Source organism: Candoia aspera, chromosome 8 (assembly GCF_035149785.1).
Source record: "Candoia aspera isolate rCanAsp1 chromosome 8, rCanAsp1.hap2, whole genome shotgun sequence".
Taxonomy (NCBI): Eukaryota; Metazoa; Chordata; class Lepidosauria; order Squamata; family Boidae; genus Candoia; species Candoia aspera.
In genome coordinates, this window is record NC_086160.1 from 73,687,099 (window position 1) to 73,707,397 (window position 20,299).

Genomic DNA, 20,299 nt, shown 5'->3' on the forward strand with positions numbered 1-20,299 from the left:
GTTTCAACCAGTAACTTTTCTTTTAATCAGCATGTGAAAGACCAGTTTGATGAGCAGGTGTACTGGGGAGAACTGGGAAGGAAGTCCAGGAAGAGTTCTCAGTGTTTTAGTTTTTCCCAACCCCGCAGAACACTGGAAAGAAATGACGTAAAGGGAATCGGAACTTGGTCTGTCTGTCCATCCAGTAGGGTTACTTTCTAAAAACAGAACCAAAATTGGCACAAGCTAACACATATACGCAAGCAATGTGTATGTAACCCCCACCTTGCCCTGAACTCCAGAGGCTGACATTGACTCCAGAAAAAATGGAGCTGGAGAACAGGATGCTCATTTCGAAGGATTCAGCATAAACTTCTTTCCTATTCAAAGAACAACATATTCAAGTAATCGCTCTCAAAGTGAAGCACGCTATTTTCTTTTTTAAGCCAGGTCCAACAGATCTACCCGCTGGACCAGGAAGCTGACCAATTGTCCATGTTGGCCAGCGCGGCCAATTGCAGCATATTCGTCTGGATGCGACCTTTTTAAAAATGAAACCCATCCAAGTCAAGATCCTGTGTTTCTCTGGCCAGCTGTGTGGAAGAGAGCTGCGGCGGGCTTCTTCTAGAATTTTGCTTTGATTACAGGCTTTGCTGGGGCAACTGGACAGACAGAGACACAATGTCACCAATCAAAAGAGGTCATTGGTGACCAAAAGGCAGACTAAAGGGATAAGGCAGGGTAAGTTGTGTGGGAGCATCACACATCTGTGGCGAAAAGCTATCTGAAGGAAGCAACAATTACTCCCTATCCCTTCCCTTCCCTAGAGTGCCTTATCAAGCATGGGTAGGAAAAGAAGGTGGCTGGGCATGAATTTCAGTTGGTCAACAGCTGCTCTGTGACTCCAATGCCTATTTCTTCTTATACAGCACAAAAGCCACAGCTGCCACAGCTGCCAGAGCAAAACCCACAAAGAGCAGCACGGGGCTGTTTGCAGTCCACACAATTTCAGCCTCAGGTTCCTCCTCTGGGCAGGAAGCCCCAGAAAGGTCCCTGGCCTTATTCTCCGGTTGACATTCATGTGTTGGATCTCGGAAGGCCCCTGGAGAAGGGTGAGAGGAGGCCCTACCCAAAGGAACCACTGGAGGAGCTCCCATCAAATCCATACTTGGATTCTTCTCCACTTGCAGACGGTGAGTCCTCACGGATGTGTCATCTTCGCAATTCTTATCCCCGGGTGGAAGAGAAGCATCACCTGCGCCGTTCATCCCCTCTCTTCCCCAAATGGTGCTTACAGTTGGATTACCGGCTGCGCTGCTATCACTCACCAATATGGGGTCACTGCTGCTCATGCATAATCTTTCTGATGTCCAGGAATATGGGTTGCTTTGCTCTGCAGCTTCATCTGGGACTGAAGACAGAACACCAGGCTTGGAAGGCATATCGTTCTCAGAACAGTTGCTGTAAAAGATGCGGTTCTTCCTCTTATAATCCACAACAGCCAAGGGCCGAGTCTCCAACGTCTACAGGAAACGGGACAAAGAGGTAAAGTAAAAGCCCCTGCCAATTCATCCACCTTGCAGGATTGTTGCAATAAAATAAGAAGAGATTCCTCCCCCTGCCATCTAGCTCCCAGAGAAAAAGCGGGATGGAAATGTAGCAAATACATAAATAAGGCTATCTGAGGAAACATCAGTGACGTACCAGAAGCACCTGAGAAGGCGTTAAGCAGCACAATGGCCAAAGTGGGTCATAAATTTTAACCTGGACCTGCTAGCCTGAAGGACACACCAAGTTTTGCAAACCTTGGGAATAGCCACAATGAACCAAATGTCTGTGTGTGTGAGGCATCCATGTTTCACTTTGTAACAGTAGAAACAGGTCCTATTTTTTTAAATTACGTTCTATTTGGGGCACAGTTGGGGTGGACATCAGCAGTGGCAAAACCAAATTCAAGAATAGCTGGGATTAACCCATCTCTGCAACATGGGCCGCATCTTTACGATCGGGTTGTCATGCAAGGGCTTGCAGAGGAGGAGGAAAGTCCTCCTCAGATGTACACACCACCCCATCACAGAGTGGTGCACCTAGAGTGCCATTTCCACGCTGCTCCCAGCTGTGTTAGGTTGCATGCAGCCAACCGCAGAGCACACTTCCTTGATCATTTCTATGCCAGTCTAGGCACTGCACTCTGTAGGTAGGCTTCAGGCCAAGCCCATGGAGATCCAACCACAGAGTGTGGTACAGAACAATGCCTCAGACAGCACATTTGGTGGTTGGATTGCATAAGGTAAAGGTAAAGGTTTCCCTTGACGTAAAGTCCAGTCGAGTCCGACTCTAGGGGGCGGTGCTCATCTCCGTTTCTAAGCCTTGGAGCCGGCATTGTCCATAGGACACTTCCGGGTCATGTGGCCAGCATGACTCACGGAACGCCGTTACCTTCCCGCCGAAGCGGTACCAATTAATCTACTCACATTTGCATGTTTTCGAACTGCTTGGTGTGCAGGAGCTGGGATTAACAACGGGAGCTCACCCCGCCGCGCGGTTTCGAACCGCCGACCTTCCGATCGACAGCTCAGCGGTTTAACCCGCAGCACCACCGCGTCCCGTGGATTGCATACATGCCTATTTTTAGGCTTTCCTGCAGCCTTGTGGGTTTTGGATGCCATGAGTGTACAAAGATGTCTGAGGCTGTGCAGGGGTAAGATAGGCAAGGAGTTGGAAGGAGGGCAGCAAAGGTCACGCTTGTATGAACAGGAGAGCAAGGCCACCAGCAGCTGAAATATTCTCTCTCTTCTTTATTGAATCAGAGTTAAAATAGCAGCCTGCACCCATTAACTCATTTTTTCAGCATACTCATGAACTGCAAGCTTTCCTACAGATACAAGATCCTTTCTTCTTGCTTTCTTCCTTTCCAGACCACATGGAAGCCCACTAGATGCCTGGCTGGGGAAGTGCCAACTTCTTTGCTCTAGCAGGCTCCTGTACCCTTCTTAGAAACATGGCAGATAGTTGTGCAGAAAGTGAAGGTGGTCCCAGCATGGAGCAAACTTCCAGAAAGGCATCACACCTGCTATTCAGGAGCCTCCCCACTGGTGACCATGAATCAGGAGCCCCACAGGGGTGATTGGCTGGCAATCTCTCTTCTGCCCCCGCTCCCCCTTTCCCTCCCTCCAACAGCTCAGGCCTAGAGCACACGTCCAGGATCCCATATGCCCAACATAGCTGCCACAGTCAAGCATAGGCCTTACTTACCTACTTATCTCCCACCTCTGGTACAGGCACTCAAGGCAATGTACACAGTGCTTCGTCCTCCTATTTTTTTCCCCACCACCACAACCTTGTGGGGTAGGTTGGGCAAAGGAAAGTGACCAGCCCAAAGCCACCCAGTGAATATTGGTCAGCTTGGGAGGTCACAAACTGTTTTCTGACCCTGGATGCTTCAAAAAAGCACTGAAATCTAGTCCGAAGCTGTGAAAACCATGAGATCTTGGCTGCTGAGGACTCGCTCATCTCACCTGCTCCCATCTTGCATCCTGGCTATGTTAATGTTTTATTTCACTCCCTCTGGGGGATGTTGAGGGGGTTCAATAGGTATTGCACTGTCAACCCTTGCTGTACCGCAGATGGAGAAGAAGTGTGACCCAGAATTAAGTAGCTTCCTACATCCTTGTCTTGACATTCCTGCAGATGTTCCTGGGGCTTCAATCCTCCCCCATTTCTTCCTCCCCAGCTTACCTGCTCTCTCCCCACTGCCAAGGCACCCTCGCTGTCTGTTTCTCCCAAGGGCTTTTTCTCTTCGATGGGACGTTTAAAGTCATCTGAGTACGCATCGCCTCCAGCAGCTGAAAACTCCGTAAAAGGGTTCGGTGGCATTGTTTCAATGGAAGAGGAACCGTCCAAGTCAGAAGGTGGAGGACGAAACTGCTGATCAGATGCAGTGTTGGGGACCTGAGAGGAAGGCTTAGTTCCCGCTCGCTTAAGGGACAGCTGTGCGCCGTTGGCAGAAGGGCTATGAGGCAAAGGATCCGTGGAGGGGAGCTGGGGCGGGTCCTCTGCTGACCTGTGGGAAGCTGCACAGAAGCAATGCCAAAACTATTCATTTGCACACCAATGACCCACAGCACACGCTACATTTCCTGGGCATGCAACAGCCGCCCCTCCAGGAATGCAATGCTGAACACCAAATGTGACATATAAAACTACCTTCAGCATAGAAAATCTTTTGGGTATGTATTTATATTGACTGAATCTTGTTCCCCAATAGAGTACACCTACAGGATCAGTGAAAACACGCAACCTGGTTGGTACGACTTCCTAACGTAACTTTTCTTGGTCATCCCATGCGTAACAAGGGAAAATGTGATTTTTATTTCCGCACACTCTAAGTCTCCCCACATTTAATACTTGTAAAAGTTGATGCCTGCTTTCTCTTCCAGTTCAAAATGCATTATAAAAAGTTGCCTGTATGCCTTCTTTTTGAATATCTGTTCGCACTTGGGTGGTATGAGACTGTGGAGTCCCTGGTGCTCTCTGATCTTGGCTGTTTGCTTGCAGACATTTCATTACCCAACTGGGTAAGATCATCAGTGTGAGTGTGGGGTTTGCTCCCTGTTTATATATAGTAGCTTGCCCTGCCCGTATTGGTGGGGGTGTGGTTTCCTCCTTGGTGGTTCCTTGATTAGAGTATATTTTTCTGCCTGATTGTTTGGTGTTGATCCCTGCTTGTCTGGATGTTGGCTGCTGAATGTTGATTGTTTGCCCGCTTGGTTGTTTGTCTCCTTGGTAGTTCCTTGATTAGGGTAGTGTATCCTTAACGCCAGAGAAACAATCAAGCAGAAAACAATACCCAGTCAAGGAACTACCAAGGAGAAAACCACACCCCCACCCACACTGGCAGGACAAGCTACTGTATATAGTCATGCAGCAGACCCCACCCTCCCTCGCACTGATGATGTTGCCTAGTCAGGTCATGAAACGTCTGCAAGCCAACAGCCAAGCTCAGAGAGCACCCAGGACTCCCCAGTTCAACCCTAACCTACAGAAATTCTCTTCTGATACATCACCACAGTTTGTGCTGTTCAAGAGATGGGCCACCTCATCCACCCTCCTGGAGGAGAATTATCCTCCAAATCAGGATCCTTAGCTCGGAAAGCCCTCCTTCAGTTTCTAACTGATTAGCACAATAAAATGGGATTCAACAGCAACATCTTTTTATGTGAACTTCACCTTTGGGGCTCACTCCCAGCTTTTCACCCGGGAGCCTTTTCCCCTTTGCATCCAGACTGTCTGCAACTGCCGGATTTTCCAGCCCGTCCTGGGTTCGATCCCCCCGGATGATATGGACCTTCCGTTCTCTAGGCAAGTCCTTCGCCTCAGATACCCTCTGACCGCCTAGAGCCAGCAAGAAGCTGTCGCTTGAGTAGTAATCCTCTTCTGGCTGATTCCTAGCAGCGTGAGCAGGCAATGCCGAAAGCGTAACGCTGTCCTCTGGGTGACGTGTGTTCCCAAAGCATCCATTTTTCACTGTCACGGGGCGGTGTTGGCGGCCGTCCCACTTCTGCTCCGCACTACCTGCATCTGAGGTTGAGGCTGTTGGTGGGAGAAATGGCTCCTCTTCCACGGCGCCTGGGATCGAAGGGGACTCCTTCTCAGGCAACGCAGCTCGAGCATCCGTTGCTTTCTCTCCTCCAACGGCTGCTCTGATGTTAGAGGCTGCATTGCTGTTAGAAGGGGGGGGGAAATCTGGCTCTCTGGCTTTGTCTGCGGCCTGCAAAGAAAGACGAGGGCGAACCCAATGAGGCCCAGAACTGGCAAAGAGCGTAATATCCTGGTGTATTGAAGTTAGAGGTGTGTGCTATTTAGACCATAACACCTACCCCTCTGTCCCTGTTGGGCACATTACCACCATCTAATTCAAATGCCTGTTTTCCTGAGCCCATATGCCATCCGTGCAAGTCCAGGGAAAGCTACAGCTAATTTACGGGGCTGCCAGGAGGCACAGGGTACCTACTCGTGAGGATCCAAAGAGCCCTTGCCTGCTCTGGGTACTAATTCAGCACACCTCTAGTTAAAGCACGTGTCAGATTAAATTTCTCTGCAGACTATAAAAGGGACTTTTGGCGCTTGTTAGCTTAGAGGCTTAGTGAGGGCAGCTGGCCAGAGCAGGATCAATTACAGGTAGTCTTTGCTAAACGACTAGAGTTGGGACCAGAATTTCAGCCGCTAAGCAATGCGGTTGTTAAGTGAATCTGATCCGATGTTACGAACATTTTTGGCTTAGCATTTTTGTGGTGACTGTTAAGCAAATCACCGGTCACTAAGCAAATCACAGGGTCGTTAAGTGAACCACATGGTCATTAAGTGAATCATGAAATTCCCATTGCTTCCTGGAAGCCAGCTGGGAAGGTCAAAAACGGCAATCACATGACCATGGGGATGCTGTGACAGTCGTAAGTGCAGGGACCAGTTGCAAGTTGAGTTTTAGTGCCGTCCTAAGTCCGAACCATCACTAAACGAATGGTCATTAAGTGACAACTACCTGAGTAGATTTCCATTGGTTCAGTGCCTATAGCCTGATTCAGTAAAGTATATTCTGCTACAGCTGGATGGAGAGGGGAATAAATGCCGCCATTTGCATAAAAAGCTCCCAAATTCAGTCCTGGCCATCAGTGGGAAAAGGCTGAGGAAAACCCTATGCATCAGTACGGTTAGACTCTATCCAAGGCAGCTTCTTGGTTTCCATACCACCAAGGAGAACCTTTGGATGGAATTAATCTCTTTGTGCGTAATCTGCAAAGCAGGAAAGCCATTCTCCTTTGAGCACCAGGGTACTCCATGTGCAAAGCAGAGCATGCAACTCAGAATACCATTCTGTGAAGAATTCAAGCTCTGTTCTCCATCCCCCCCGGATGCATGATATATTGAAATAGACTGAAGTTACAGAATGGCAGATTTTGACTGAGGATTAAAAAAAGTAAAAGCAGCTGGATGGTGGACCCAATGATCCAGGGCAGCAGTGGGCTCCCGTTTGCTGGATGCATTCAAGTAGAAGCTGGACAGCCATCCATTTATTGCAGCACTTTAGGCAAAGGATTGATCTTGATGGCCTTAAGGGCTCCTTCCAACCCTAGAATTCTGTGATTCAAGTTTGAACATAAACTGTTGGGGGGGGGGGGAATATTGCAGTCCACATACGCCAGATTCGTCCACCAGGCTAAGCCACAGAACATGATTTGCTTGACCTAGCATGCAATTTGCAAACCATGTTTTGTGGCTTAGCATAATGTAAACATTGGATCTGTCCTGAAAGCCCAGAGAAAGAATGGAAGCTAATGCCAGATCCCCCTAGCAGGAACCAGGAATGGCCAAAATGAGCAAGGAGGGATGGTCTCTGAGTTCATATTAATAAGCGAGAACTTAAGAATTCCAGCAAGGAACTTCGCTTTCAAACGTGGAGCCAATTCATAAGCAATTCAAGGCCATTCAATTCTGGGTATCATCTCCCCTCACTTTTAGTGTAGCAGAGAGGATGCCAGTCTCCTTCAACTATGCAAGCTAGCCTGCCCCTATTTAACTAACAATTCTTAGGTAATCATTATGATTATTTACCTAATGATTATCAGCGGTAACACCAGTGTGAGACCCTCTTATGTCTGATGTCCCCACGATGTACATAAACTTGCATATCAAAGAGAAATTGGTAACTGTCAGCCTCCTGCGATATATGGCAGTCAGGAAAAAATGTCATATATCGCATCGAAACCAGCATATCAACTTCTTTGGGTCTGGGGAACCAACATGGATGGATTTGGAGGGTGTCCAGTTTGGAAAAGGCTGCTTTGGGGTACCTGATGGTGACAAGGGACTTCACCCCCTGGAGAAGACAGATCCAGGATGAAGGAGCCAGCACTCGCCTGGAATTTAAGCAAGTCACAACCAACTCACCTCAGGTTTCACCACCAACTCAGTCTTTTCAGCTGGATGACTGTCTTCTTGAATGGGAGCGTGATAATCCCCGGTATCCTGGGTGGGACTGTGGGCAGTCGAAGGGGCAAATCCCAAGGGAGACACAGGAGTGGCTGGGGGGAATGCGACTGCATGAGAACCCTGCTCTTTTGCTTGAGGCCGGAGAGGTGGATCCGAAGGAATACTGGCAGCTGGGGGTGACGAAGCTGCTGGCAAGGTCCCTGGCGACGCTGGGGGAGGAAGACGTTGCATGCAGGGAGAAGAGAGGGGCGGGAGAGAGAGAAATGATGCAGTGAGGATGAGCACTGGCAGAGCAGATGTGGCTGCTTGTTATCAAAAGGGCTGGAAGGAGCATGTGCAGATGTCATCAAGCCAACCTTCTCCAACCTCCAGATGTCCTGGGGCTGTAAGTCCTATCTAACCCCACCAAGTAGAGAAGCACCTTTGTCTTCTAGAGCAGGGCTCCTCAACCTCAGCAACTCTAAGCTGTGTGGACTACAACTCCCAGAATTCCCCAGCCAGCAAAGCTGGGAGTTGCAGTCCGCACAGCTTAGAGTTGCCGAGGTTGAGGAGCCCTGCTCTAGAGCATGTCAACTCAGGTACTATCTACCCCAAAGAGGCTACGGGGTAAGTAGCTCCCAGCTCCTGAGCCCCTGGGAGTGCTGTTCTCCCTTCCTCACCAAAGTGACTTGGCCTCCATGGCCAGGGCCATGTTCTGGCTGGCACCGCAGGCAACTGTTAGGAGGTAGTGAAGTTGCCAACCTCCTTGCCCGGCTGGCTCCTCTGCCCTCTTCAGTGTCAGACAGGCAGAGGCACAGAGTTGGCTCTGCAAGGCCAGAGGGCTTTGCTCTTCTCTAGAGTGAGCCTCTGCCTTAGGCACAGCAACCCTGCGCAGGCGGAAGAGTTGGCAACCCCAGGCAGGCCTTTCCCTTCCTGGATCTCTCCCTTCCTGGATGCTACCTAAGGAAGGCTCCAATTGTGACGAATCTGCAGCGGCTTTGTTGCTGGGGAGAGAGGGACACCTTTACTCCACCCTCTTGTAAAGATCTCTCTCACCCAGAAGATGCTGGGGGAAGAGGCTGGACTGTCCAGAGGGATTCCAGTAACTGTTCACTGAGGATCCCAGGATTGGGGGGAGACGTGCAAAATGTTGACTTCAAAACACTTTGAGCTCAGAACGGATTAGGCAACCTTGCCAGGAGCGTTCCTCCCCTTCAAGAAGCACCCAGTGCTCAAACTGGAGCTGCTGCAAGCTGGGAGCACTTCCAGGAGAATCGCTATTTCAAGCTCCAGACAGAGCGTTTCAAATCCAAATGCTTTGCAGGTCACAAGAACACCTTCCCGCAATGAGTCCTATGGCAATTCCAGCACTGGAGGCAGCCAGGCTGGTCTGGAGGGGAGTCAGATGCTGAACAGCAGGGCGTGATGCCAGAAGCTGCCGAAGGGAGGAACGGACCAAAAAGGGGAGCTGGCCCATTCAGGGGCCAGGCCGCAGGGTCACACCGCCCTCTGCACACTGGCTTAGCTCTTCCTGAGTGCAAAGCCCCTTCTCCCCTGTTATAAATTTTCACTTGTGCAGGGGTGTCAGTCTGCCAGAGTAGACCAGATCAGGAAACAGGCTGCTCGAGAAGATGAGAGCCCTACTTTATGGAGGTAAAGCTTGTGTTTACCTGGGTCTTCCCTTCCCTCCTGGGGGGTGGGTGGGAGGGTGGAGAAACTAGTCTGGGTCTCTTCGTACTACTCCTACCTCTCTGGACCTAGCACATGCTTCTTCTGCACCTGTTTACCTAATGGCCTTTGGATTCCTTCTCCAAGGTCATCTCCCTGGCCCCCTAGGAGGGGAGGGCTACATGTTCCTCCAGACAACGCTGCTTCTTCTGCAGCCAGGGACTCATGGAAGTAAAGAACTGATGTTCCACTGTATCTGTTTCCCACCTGTTTCCCACCAACTACAAAAGCAATGGAATCACCATGAAGTTACAGGTAGTCCTTGCTTAACGACCATTCGTCTAAAGACAGTCTGAAGTTATGACAGCCTCGGAAAAAGTGCTTTACGACCTGTACTCACACCTACAACTGTTGCAAAACATCACACCACCCCTGCAATCACGTGATCGCAATTCGGGCACTTGGCAGCTGGCTCACATTTACGACCAGTTGCAGCGTCCCGCCATCACACAATCACGATTTGTGACCTTTTCTGCCAGTTTCCAGCAAAAAATGTCCATCGGGGAAGCTGGATTCACTTAACAACTGCAGTGATTCGCTTAATGACTATCATAAAAATGGTTGTAAAATCAGGTCCGGTCACATGGTGACTCACTTAACAACTGCACCGCTTAACAACCATTTTCCGGTCCCTATTGTGGTTGTTAAGTGAGGACTACCTGTACATCTGAACTGCCTCTCTCTCTCTGCAGCGAGACTGGAATTTAACATTTTGTCTCAGCATTGGCTACCCAGCGCAGAAAATGAGTATTTCGGGTAGGGATGAGCAATCCCAACTCTACCCAGGCCCCTGGTACTTCATTTGAGGCCCCCAAAGCCCTCCCAGACCTTCTTTTGGGAGGGACAGGGAGTCCCAAGGATGACATGGGTGCCAGCCTTGCAGAGATGAAAGCATCTTTTTGCACCAAGAAGCCAAAATGATGTGACATGCAAAAGAAGAAACAGCAGCTTACGGAGCAGGTAATGGTCATAAATGCCTTGGAGCTTGTCAGCCAGGTCCCCCATGTGTCCTTCCCTGAGAGCACCTATAAACAGAGGCACCCATCCTTGCCTGCAGCACAAGCATTGAAAGAAAATGAACACCGCCTGGTTGTTTCCCTCCCGATCACAGGTCGCTCTGATCTCTTGCTGCAAAAGAGGGAGAAGGCACATGTCAGCTCGAGGAGGAATGGGGGAGAGAGAGAAGAACACTTGGCAAAGCCCCAAATTGTTCGGAAAATCTCATCCAGGAAACCCAAATCAAAGAATTAGTCAGAATAAAGTTAACCAGGGAAAAATAATTTGGCAGGGCGACCACCAGCTGGCATCTGGGATGTCACCAACAACCCTCCTGCCCTAGAAGACTTACACTTTTCTTATTTAAAAAAAAAAAGTTAAGGGCGAGCATACAACTGAAGAGTAGGGGAATTTATTTGATCTGTATCTCACCTCTTCTACAGGAATTCAAGGTGGCTTACGTAGGGGTCCTCCTTCAGTTTCTCTCCACAACGACCTAGTGAGCAGGCTGGGCTGAGAGAGACTGCCTACCCTGAAGCTGTCCAGTGTTTTTCTACAGCTGAGGGTAGATTGGAACCTGGGTCTCCCCAGTCCTGGTCCAACACCGTAACAGCAATACCTCACTGACTATCTCACAGAAGGTCCTCTCAGGATCTACCCACATCAGCTCCCATAACTCTTTTACCTGAAACAGAAGGGCATGGCCACTAAGCTTTCCTTTCAAGGTGTCATGGAATGTGAAAATGAACTTGGGAGACAGGGAATGGGAACGGCTTGATAAAAGAGGGAGGAGTCCGCAACTGAGCAATGGGAAGAGAAAGAAAGTTAGAAAGGGTTAGGGTTAGGGTTAGGGGAGAGCAGGAGATTTGTACTTTCAGACTTGCAAGATTGATGTCAGCCTTCCCAGGTGGGCCAGACAGGAAACACGGCCAGATGAGCTAATTCTACTTTATGGTTAGGCTACATTAACTGTCATGAGTACGGATGGTGAGCAGGAGGGGGCCCCTATGCAGGGGGGAAAACGCATGCGCAGTTGAGAGGCTTTGAACTGTCCTTCAAAGAAACTCAGAGCAGACCCGCCTTGAGTTTTGGGGTTTATCTGTCTGGGTTTCCCACGCTCCTTCAGTTTGGTAGGATTTTCTGTCTACTAGAGCAGTTAATAAACACTAGAGACTTTCTCCTCGTCTCGGCGTGGTCTTTTGCTTAAGTCAGGACATTAACAGACTCTTGCAAGTCTGAAAGTACCAATCTCCCGCCCTCCCTATTTATCCCCTAACCAGCTAGGGTGAGGCTTTTCTAAGTTTCCTTCTCTGCCCATTACTCAGCTGTGGGCTAAGCCCTCTCTTATCGGATCATTCCCCAGGCAGTATCTCTTCCCCCATCTTCCGAGGTCATTCCCACATTCCATTACACAAGGTAAGGATTCAAAAGTAATCAAGGCATTTCCAAGATTCAAAGCTCCTGGCTGAGCAAAAGCAAACAGTCTGAACTTGGGGAGAAGGAGCTATTCATATCTAACCCAAGTGCTTTTTGTCAACATCTTAAGCCAGAGGCTATGATTTCCAAACTCCAGTAGCTAGTTTTGTACAACCTGCCAAGTGTGTCGCGTACAGGTAGTCCTCACTTAACAACCATTGTTTAATGACTGTCCAGACTTATGACGGCACTTAAAAAACTGACTTGCGGCTGGTCCTCACACTTACAACTGTTGCCGCATCCCTGCGGTCACGTGATCAAGATTTGGGCACTTGGCAACTGGTTCGCTTTTATGACCATCGCAGCGTCTCATGGTCATGTAATCACCATTTTTGACCTTCCCGGCTGGCTTCTGGCAAGCAAAATCAATGGGGAACCACGTGATTTGTTTAACAACCATATAGGTCGCTTAATGCCCATGGTGATTCACTTGAAGACAGCCACAAAAAGGTCATAAAATCAGGTTGGATCCACTTCACTTAGCAACCAAAATTCCGGTCCCAATTCTGGTTGTTAAGCGAGGACTACCGGTACTCCATTCCCTGGGCTGGAGCAGACTTCCTTAAAGTAGTGCCTCAGCCTCTTCCCCAACAAGTTGGATTATATTCTAGCATACATAACCCATCAATGTGAAAAGCCCAAGAGTCTTTACTTTACCAGCAGATTCCCCATTTTTACACAAGGGGGCAGGGGAAAAAATCCTGCATCATTACCCTGTCTGCATCAGTGAAACACTGCAGATGGATCATTTGCTTCACTTGGATGCGCAGGAACCTGGATAAGTTGTTGTTAATATATTGCTTCACTTTGTCCTCAGCAAATTCTCTGAACTGGGCAGACATCTTCAGTTAGTGACTAGGAAAAAGAAAAGTATCAGCTTAATCTACACTATAAGCAAAAAGTCTAATAAAGAAGGAAAAGATTTAACTCATCCTGAGTCATCTAGACCTATTTCCTTACTGAACATAGTTACAAGCTTTTTGGCAATTCTTGCTAAGAGAATACACGGGTTTTTCAACTGAAATTATATATCCTGATTAGTTCGTGTTTGTCCCAAAACGAAATAATACCAGACACGTTTTGAACGTTACTGACCAGACAATTTTAAATAATGGCTATGATTTTTCAGGACGCAGAAAAAGCCTTTGACACGTTGGAATGGCCTTTAGGGTTAGGGTTAACCCTAACCCTAAAGTCGCCGCTTGTAGTTTTGAAAAAGGTGGGTTGTAGGTCACATTTTCTTACAGGGACACAGAAAATGTATAAAGAACAAAAGAACAAAAAGCAAAAATAACAGTAAATGGTTCTTTATCACAACAGCACCCTACAGAAGGGAAAAAGGCAAGACTGCCCCCTTTTTCCTCTCTTATTTTTAGTGGTATTAGAACCTTCCCTGGGCTTAAATTAGCAATGCAATAACATCAATTGAAATCATTCGCTGATGACATTGTACTCACAATTACTCAACCTAAAGATCAGGAGTCTGACAGCACCTTCTCCCACTAACCAAGCTTTTGAGAGCTGCAGCACCCCTCCTCAACTAGTCAATCTATGCATCAGATGAAGCTCTTAATAAAATTGGTTAGTTGGAAAAACTGCTACCAGCCTCCTCCTGTTTTTGGGCTGCCATAGACTAACATGACTCTCCTTTTACACTGCATACTCAGCCTCTAAAAAAGGTAAAGGTTTCCCTTGACATGAAGTCCAGTCGTGCCTGACTCTAGGGGGCGGTGCTCATCGTCTCAAAGCCTAAGAGCCGGCGTTTGTCCGTAGACACTTCCGTGGTCATGGGACCGGCATGACTACATGGAACGCCGTTACCTGCCCGCCGAAGCAGTACCTATTAATCTACTCACATTGGCATGTTTTCGAACTGCTAGGTTGGCAGGAGCTGGGACTGGCAACGGGAGCTCACCCCGTCACGCGGATTCGAACTGCCAACCTTCCGATCGGCAAGCTCAGCAGCTCAGCAGTTTAACCCGCAGCGCCACTGTGTCCCTCTCAGCCTCTACGACCCTCTACAACCCAAGATTCATCACATTTTGCAGCCTTTAAAAATATCCTGGTTTGCTGGCTTCATTTCTCCTGTCTGGCACACATTCTGACTGGGCAGGTAATTAAAATTAGGGCCTGGATTTACTTTCTCACCCAATTACTATCCTGTGAAATTGCCCTGGATGTTTGCTGCTTTATTTCAGGCATCCACGCAGCCATAGGATCTAGAAGAGTGTTTCTCAACCTTGGCAACTTTAAGATGTGTGGACTTCAACTCCCAGAATTCCAAAGCTGGCTGGGGAATTCTGGGAGTTGAAGCTTCATCATGAGATGTATGGAGGGGCTAAACTGATGTAGGATTTCCATGCATCTGAGGAAGTCAGCTGCAACTCACAAAAGCTTCTGTCTTTTAATAAAATTTGTTAGGGTAACAAACCATGATAACATCATGTAACAGGATTTAACACTACTGTAAAAAAGGTCAAGTATTTAGGAGTTTATGTGACCAAAAAAAATCAGATTTATTCAAAAATGATTACCTGTTTAATTGGAAAAATATAATAGCTGATATGTTTAGATCAGTATTTCTCAAACTTGGCTACTTTAAGACACATGGTCTTCAACTCTCAGAATTCCCCAGCCAGGAATTCTGGGAATTGAAGTCCGTGTGTCTTAAAGTAGCCAAGTTTGAGAAACACTGATTTAGATGGAAAAACCTAAATCTCTCCTGGCTAGGAAGAGCTACAGCCATTAAAATGAACATCCTATCAAGTTTTTTTCTTTTTCAATGATTCCAGTACATATAGAAAAATAAGGCATTAAGTGACTGGCATAAACAAGTAATTAAATATATATGGACCTGTAGAGGAATATAATAGAAATTTAGTAGACAGTTGGTATAAAAATGGATATTTAAAGGTGGTAGTTGAAATACAAAATGCTTCTGTAGTAACCATGTGCCCCTCCTGACTCTGGTTATAAGTCTCTGTAGCATTGTGTTTATATTAAACAATGCTATTATCGTAACTGTTCAAGGACAAGGGGCCAATTGCTCCAAAGAAACCGAGACCCAGCTCGACTTGGCATTTTCTGGGGAAGAAGTCTGAAGGTCATTCTCCTGCTAGGTGAAAGGGCAATCCCATGCAGGCTGTTTACACACGGTGTTGGTGATACACTAATAGTAGCTGACTGGCTCATCCTACAAAGATGCCATCTTCTCAAGGCAGAGAGCCATTTGCCCAGCTTATCTGAAAAGTGCCCCTTCCTGCTTTTGGTCAAGGAATGGATTATTCATTTTCTTATATAGCCGTATACATAGATTTATACCATTTTATATGGTATCGCTTAGCTAGAAGCCCAGTGATCAGGATATCCTGGGCCTGTGCCATAAACCTGGTTGCAGATCTCCCATCGCTTTGGTTCCATAGAAGTAGGTAAACTTTTCCAAACAGACAAATACAATACCAAGGATTAATTTCCAGATAAGCAGATGGAATAGGAGATAGTGGATGAGCAGCTCTAAATTTTAAATTTGCTAGCTGTTTACATGGATCTCAAGAGGAGATTGAAGCCCATTATGGCCCAGTTACTTCTACCAAAGGGACAGGACTTCTAAATGGTTTGCAGAAAGATCTTTGGGTAGATGCAAACAGAAATAAATAATTTATAAGAGATCAAATCAACTAATAAGTGTGTAATGTATTGAATGTCTGGGACAACCAGAGAGAAAGACTAAGTGCAGATTTCTCTCCCTTCACCTCACTATTAAATGTCAACTTTTATGAGGAAGAAAATAGTAAATGTTCTCAGTAGAAGGTTAAAAACTTGTTCAGATTGCAAGATTTATTTGTAAGAAGACAAAGATAAAATCTGTTGAGACTCTTGGTCTGTCTATACCGGTTTCTTTATCTGAGAGACTTGATTGGATTCAAAAATCTCATAACACACAATTTCAAATGTTTTATTTATAAACTGTTGGTGAAGAACAATTCACAATCTGAGCAAGTCAAAGACTGCATGATCAAATGGATGCAGAATTTAGATATAGCAATAGAAATGCAACAGTGGGGATTCCAGTGAAAGAAGACATGAAATGTACCGTACTCCAAATATTATAATCAGAGAAAACTGGTGCAAGTTGACTTATCCTTGATATATTACTCTACTTTGTTAAAACTCTCTACCAATTACTGGAAATGTAATGAGCAGCTTGGATCATTTTTTTAATATCTGGCAGCTGAAAAGCCCCAAAATCATCTGGGCAGCAGAAGAGGCTTCCGTTTTTCTACCTTATTCTCAGGATTTTATTTATTTATTTGTTTGTCAAATTTGTCACCACCCATCTCCTCCCACCAGAGGGGCTCTGGGCAGTTTACAACAATAATCAATAAAACAATAAATATACAATAAAATTACAATATATAAAAATACAATATTTTAAAAAGTTACAAGTAAACAATAATTATGGATAAAAATAGAATCTAATAGGATGCTACCATATTCTCAGGATGCCTGAAATTTCAGGACTTCTCTGAAAGTATTAGGTATGTTCCCTGCTGTGAGCTGTTTATAAAAATAATAAAGGTGGGATAAAAAAGTATAAATATTTATTTTTTATTCTTATTTATATTATTTATTATTGTAATTTTATACTGTGGATTTTATTATTGTTGTTTTGATTGATTACTGTAAACCGCCCAGAGTCCCCCGACGGGAGGAGATGGGCAGGGACAAATTAGATAGATAGATAAATTTCTCAATGGTGCTTTGTAGCTGACTTGATGCTTGGAGGGGGTGCATCTTTGTGGTGCAGCTTTCCATTCATCTGAAAGCCAATCCCCCACCCCCCCAGCAACACCCTCTTTCCAATCTGAAAAATCACCCTGAGAGGAAAAACCATCCTGACAGCCTTTGGCCATTTTGTCACCCAAGAGAATCTCCCCAGAATCCCCCTCTCCTTTGAGAAAAAAAATTTCAAAAGCCAATCCTCCTGCAGCTAAGGGAACATTGCTAATCCACCCAGCGTCTCTCAACTGCAGCAGGCACCAAAACAGAACGAGCAAACAAACAAACGAATAAATAAATAGAACCGGTAGGAAAAATGTATCATTTTTGCAGGGGACTCTCATTATGAATGAAAAAACACAGCAAAGCCCCCTTGGATCCCGCTGTAGCTGAGCGCATGCATTTGGGAAGTTCTAGGCTGGACTGGTCTTACCACGGGTGTGGTCAAAAAAGTCAAGATGAAGGCCACGCGGTGCTGTTAAAAGGGGGGGGGCTTGATGGCATGGCCGTGGCCGCCATCTTGACTTTTCTGACCGACCCCTGTGGACCTGGCAAGAGCCCCTTTCCATCGTGCCTTCCTACCAACCAGGATTTACGCCCTGCTAACTCCGATTCAGGAAGCAGTAAATCACGCTGGCTCTTCGTAGCCGGGGACAGCCCTCTTTGCCCACCATCCACACCGCTGGGACGCTGATCCGAGGGCAGCGAACTTCACAGCTCTGAGCGGCGCGGAAAAGGCCTTCCCTCCTCTCCGCTTCGTTTCAACAGATGACCTTGAGGTCGAACAACAAGGAGCAAACCAAACATAGATTCTCTCCAGGCCCTCTAAGCCCCGCGTGGCATTACTTCAGGCCTTCGGCCAAACGCTCCGATGCCAACCTAGACATGGGTCGGGCCGGTGCCCGCAACGCCCCGCTTGGTGGAACCATCAAAGAAGAGCCGCAACTTTGAGGAAACAAAACCAAATGCTCCCCGGAACAACGGAGGCATCTGTTCGGAGCTAAAAACGGATCCGTGGGAGATATTTGGGCGGGGGGGACTTTTCGAGCCAGGAAGTTAAGCTCCAGGCCAGCAAATCAGTGGTTCTTTCCAGAGGATGGTGACTTTGTCACAGCTACAGTATTCCTCTCCCTACAGCTGTTCGCGTGTGTGTGTGTGTGCGTGTGTGTGCCCATGCCCATCTGGGTGCGGTCAGATTATTCTGCAGACGCTCACGGAAGCAGCAAGGGATCTTCTAAGAACCGGGTAGCAAAGGCAAGTATACTTCAATCCTGCATTTTCACACCGTTTGCGAAGTCTCTGCCTCGGTGCACGTGTGCAAACGCCGGCCTCGCTTCCAGCCAAGCGTCAGGAGTCCACTGGAGTTGGGCGGCTGGTGAATGTTAATTGATCGATCGGTCGATCCAAATTAAATAAATACAGCGCAGTCTATTGCGGGCATCCCTCCCCAGGCGCGCAACACCCGCGCACAGGCACGGCTGCCGCCGGTCGTGCGGAGAGGCGCCCTCCGAGCGTCCCTCGCCTTCTTCCCCTGCCCCGCATCGCTCCTGCGATCAAACCGAAAGTACCGCATCGGTATTGCGGGCGTCATCAGAGACGCTGGGAAAGAGAACGGGAGGTGCGTGAAGAAAAGCGGGGTTATTCCGGGCTAAAACTTTGCAACTGTTGGCAAGCCGTGGAGGAAGTCGCTGCATCCGACCTTTTCGCTTTTTACCTGGTCTTGAAGTCCCCTCGGAGGAAGAATCCGGATTAGGCCGGCGGCTCCTTCCTGCAAACGTCGAGCTCGGCCTCTCCCGGGGAACGTCCTCTGCCCGCCCTCCGTGGACCTCCCATTGGCTGCTTCATTTCCGCTCAGGCCTCCCCCGCGCGCCCGGTGGGGATGTGTGGTCGCCAACTGCCGGGCGGGGAGCGGCGCCGCGTTCACACGACCCGGCCAGGGGCGCCGCTCTGCGGGCTTCGGGTCGGTGCGTCGGGCTTGCAGTCTTTCCGCCGTCGGAACCGAGGCTGCGCTTCTCGGCTCGCCTCCTTGGGATCAGCGGCCTTGCAAGAATCGGGCCGCAATTTAAGCCACGCAAACATTACGTTTGTAGTTCAGTGCGTTGTGAGAATGATGGTCCTGCGGGAGGGGAGGAGGGGGGTGGTCATTCGCGAGGAAGCGCGAGCAGACGCGGCTCTCCACAAGCGACCCGTCATCCTGCGTGCCTGGGCCGCGTATTGCTAAGGTCGAAAGTCTTTTCCTGCGATCTTGCTCGCTCGAATACCCCGTGTGGATCGCCTGCCCTGGGGCGGGAGGACCCGGAGCTGCTGCGCGGCTCGCTCGGGTTGGGTTCCTCTCGCGGGCCGGAGTGCCCATTTGAGGATGGGCGGGTTAGATTGGTCGTCGAAACACGGGCGCGACCTCGGGAAGAGGGTTTGCCAGCGAGATCGGGCAGGCGGGGTGTTGGAGGCACGTGGAAGAACGGCGCGTTAGCACGCCTCCCCTTTCTTCGCCTTGAACTTAGAGAATCGTAGAGCTGGATGTGTTCCTAGAGGTCATCTAGGCCAACCCTCTGCTCGGACAGGAGCCGCTGCGGACTCTCTAACAGAGGACCACCTAGCCTCTGCTTGCTGGCCTCCAGCAAAGGAGAGCAGGCCACATCATGTGGCAGCCTGTTCCACGGGCTGATGGCCCATCCAGTCTGAAGTTTCTCCCCACATCTACTCTGAACTTCCTTCCGTGGAGTTTTAACCCTCCCTTGGTTCTCATCCTCCCTCTAAGGCAGCGTTTCTCAACCTTGGCAACTTTAAGATGCGTGGACTTCAACTCCCAGAATTGCCCTGCCAGCATGCTGGCTGGGGAATTCTGGGAGTTGAAGTCCACGCATCTTAAAGTTGCCAAGGTTGTGAAGCACTGCTGTAAGGCAATAAAAGTAAGTCTCTTCTGCATGACAATCCTTCAGAAATCTGCACATAAAAGAAGATTATTTTGCTGTCCTTTACAGCCTCTGAAATCCCTCTTGGAGGGAATGACCATATTCTACCAATGGATGTGGCCATCATTTTTCTGGACTTTTTCCCCCTCTGGGAGGAATGATTTTATCCCCCTCTGGAATGTTTTAAGGCCCTATTTAAGCTTTATGTTAGACCTCTTTGAAGCAGAAAAGTACCAGAAGAAGTCTGGTAGAACCTTTCCCAACTAACAAATGTGTGAAAAGTCTTTGGCTTTCATGAGCTGCGAGTTCATCAGGAATGCCTCTGGTGAAAGGAGCTGAAATTCAGGACAGCTTCAGCCTTTTAATAAAATGGGTTAGTCATGAAAGGGGCCGTAGTTCTCCTCCTACATCACCCATTTTGGAGTTTTTGTTGTCTCAGAAAGATCAGAACCTGCCAGTGC

General features: G+C 48.1%; 2 protein-coding genes across 3 annotated transcripts in view; one reads left to right on the forward strand and one right to left on the reverse strand.

The window, feature by feature from the left end:
• The window catches only part of RNF24 (ring finger protein 24), a 145,329-nt gene that overhangs the window by 86,927 nt on the left and 38,103 nt on the right, over positions 1-20,299 (forward strand). The gene's annotated exons all lie outside the window — the stretch shown is intronic.
• MAVS (mitochondrial antiviral signaling protein) lies at positions 2-18,721 on the reverse strand. Of its 2 annotated transcripts, XM_063309772.1 has the most exons (8): positions 18,641-18,721; positions 12,861-13,002; positions 10,629-10,803; positions 7,927-8,177; positions 5,554-5,749; positions 5,209-5,373; positions 3,718-4,052; positions 2-1,502 (listed from the first exon to the last, which is right to left on the reverse strand). In XM_063309772.1, the coding sequence occupies exons 2-8, from the start codon at positions 12,987-12,989 to the stop codon at positions 891-893; spliced, it is 1,863 nt and encodes a 620-aa protein (XP_063165842.1). In that variant the 5' UTR covers positions 12,990-13,002; positions 18,641-18,721; the 3' UTR covers positions 2-890. The 2 variants fall into 2 exon arrangements, with proteins under 2 accessions (XP_063165842.1, XP_063165841.1); XM_063309771.1 differs by having other exon boundaries at positions 5,209-5,749.

Bases quoted from the DNA above. Each gene is read 5' to 3' on its own strand.
- MAVS (XM_063309771.1), bottom strand. From the start codon at position 12,989: ATGTCTGCCCAGTTCAGAGAATTTGCTGAGGACAAAGTGAAGCAATAT. The intron at 10,804-12,860 runs GTAATGATGCAG...CCTCTTTTGCAG, and splicing joins GTTTCACTGATGCAGACAGG to CAAGAGATCAGAGCGACCTG. The intron at 8,178-10,628 runs GTAAGCTGCTGT...TTCCTCCCCCAG, and splicing joins TTATGACCATTACCTGCTCC to CGTCGCCAGGGACCTTGCCA.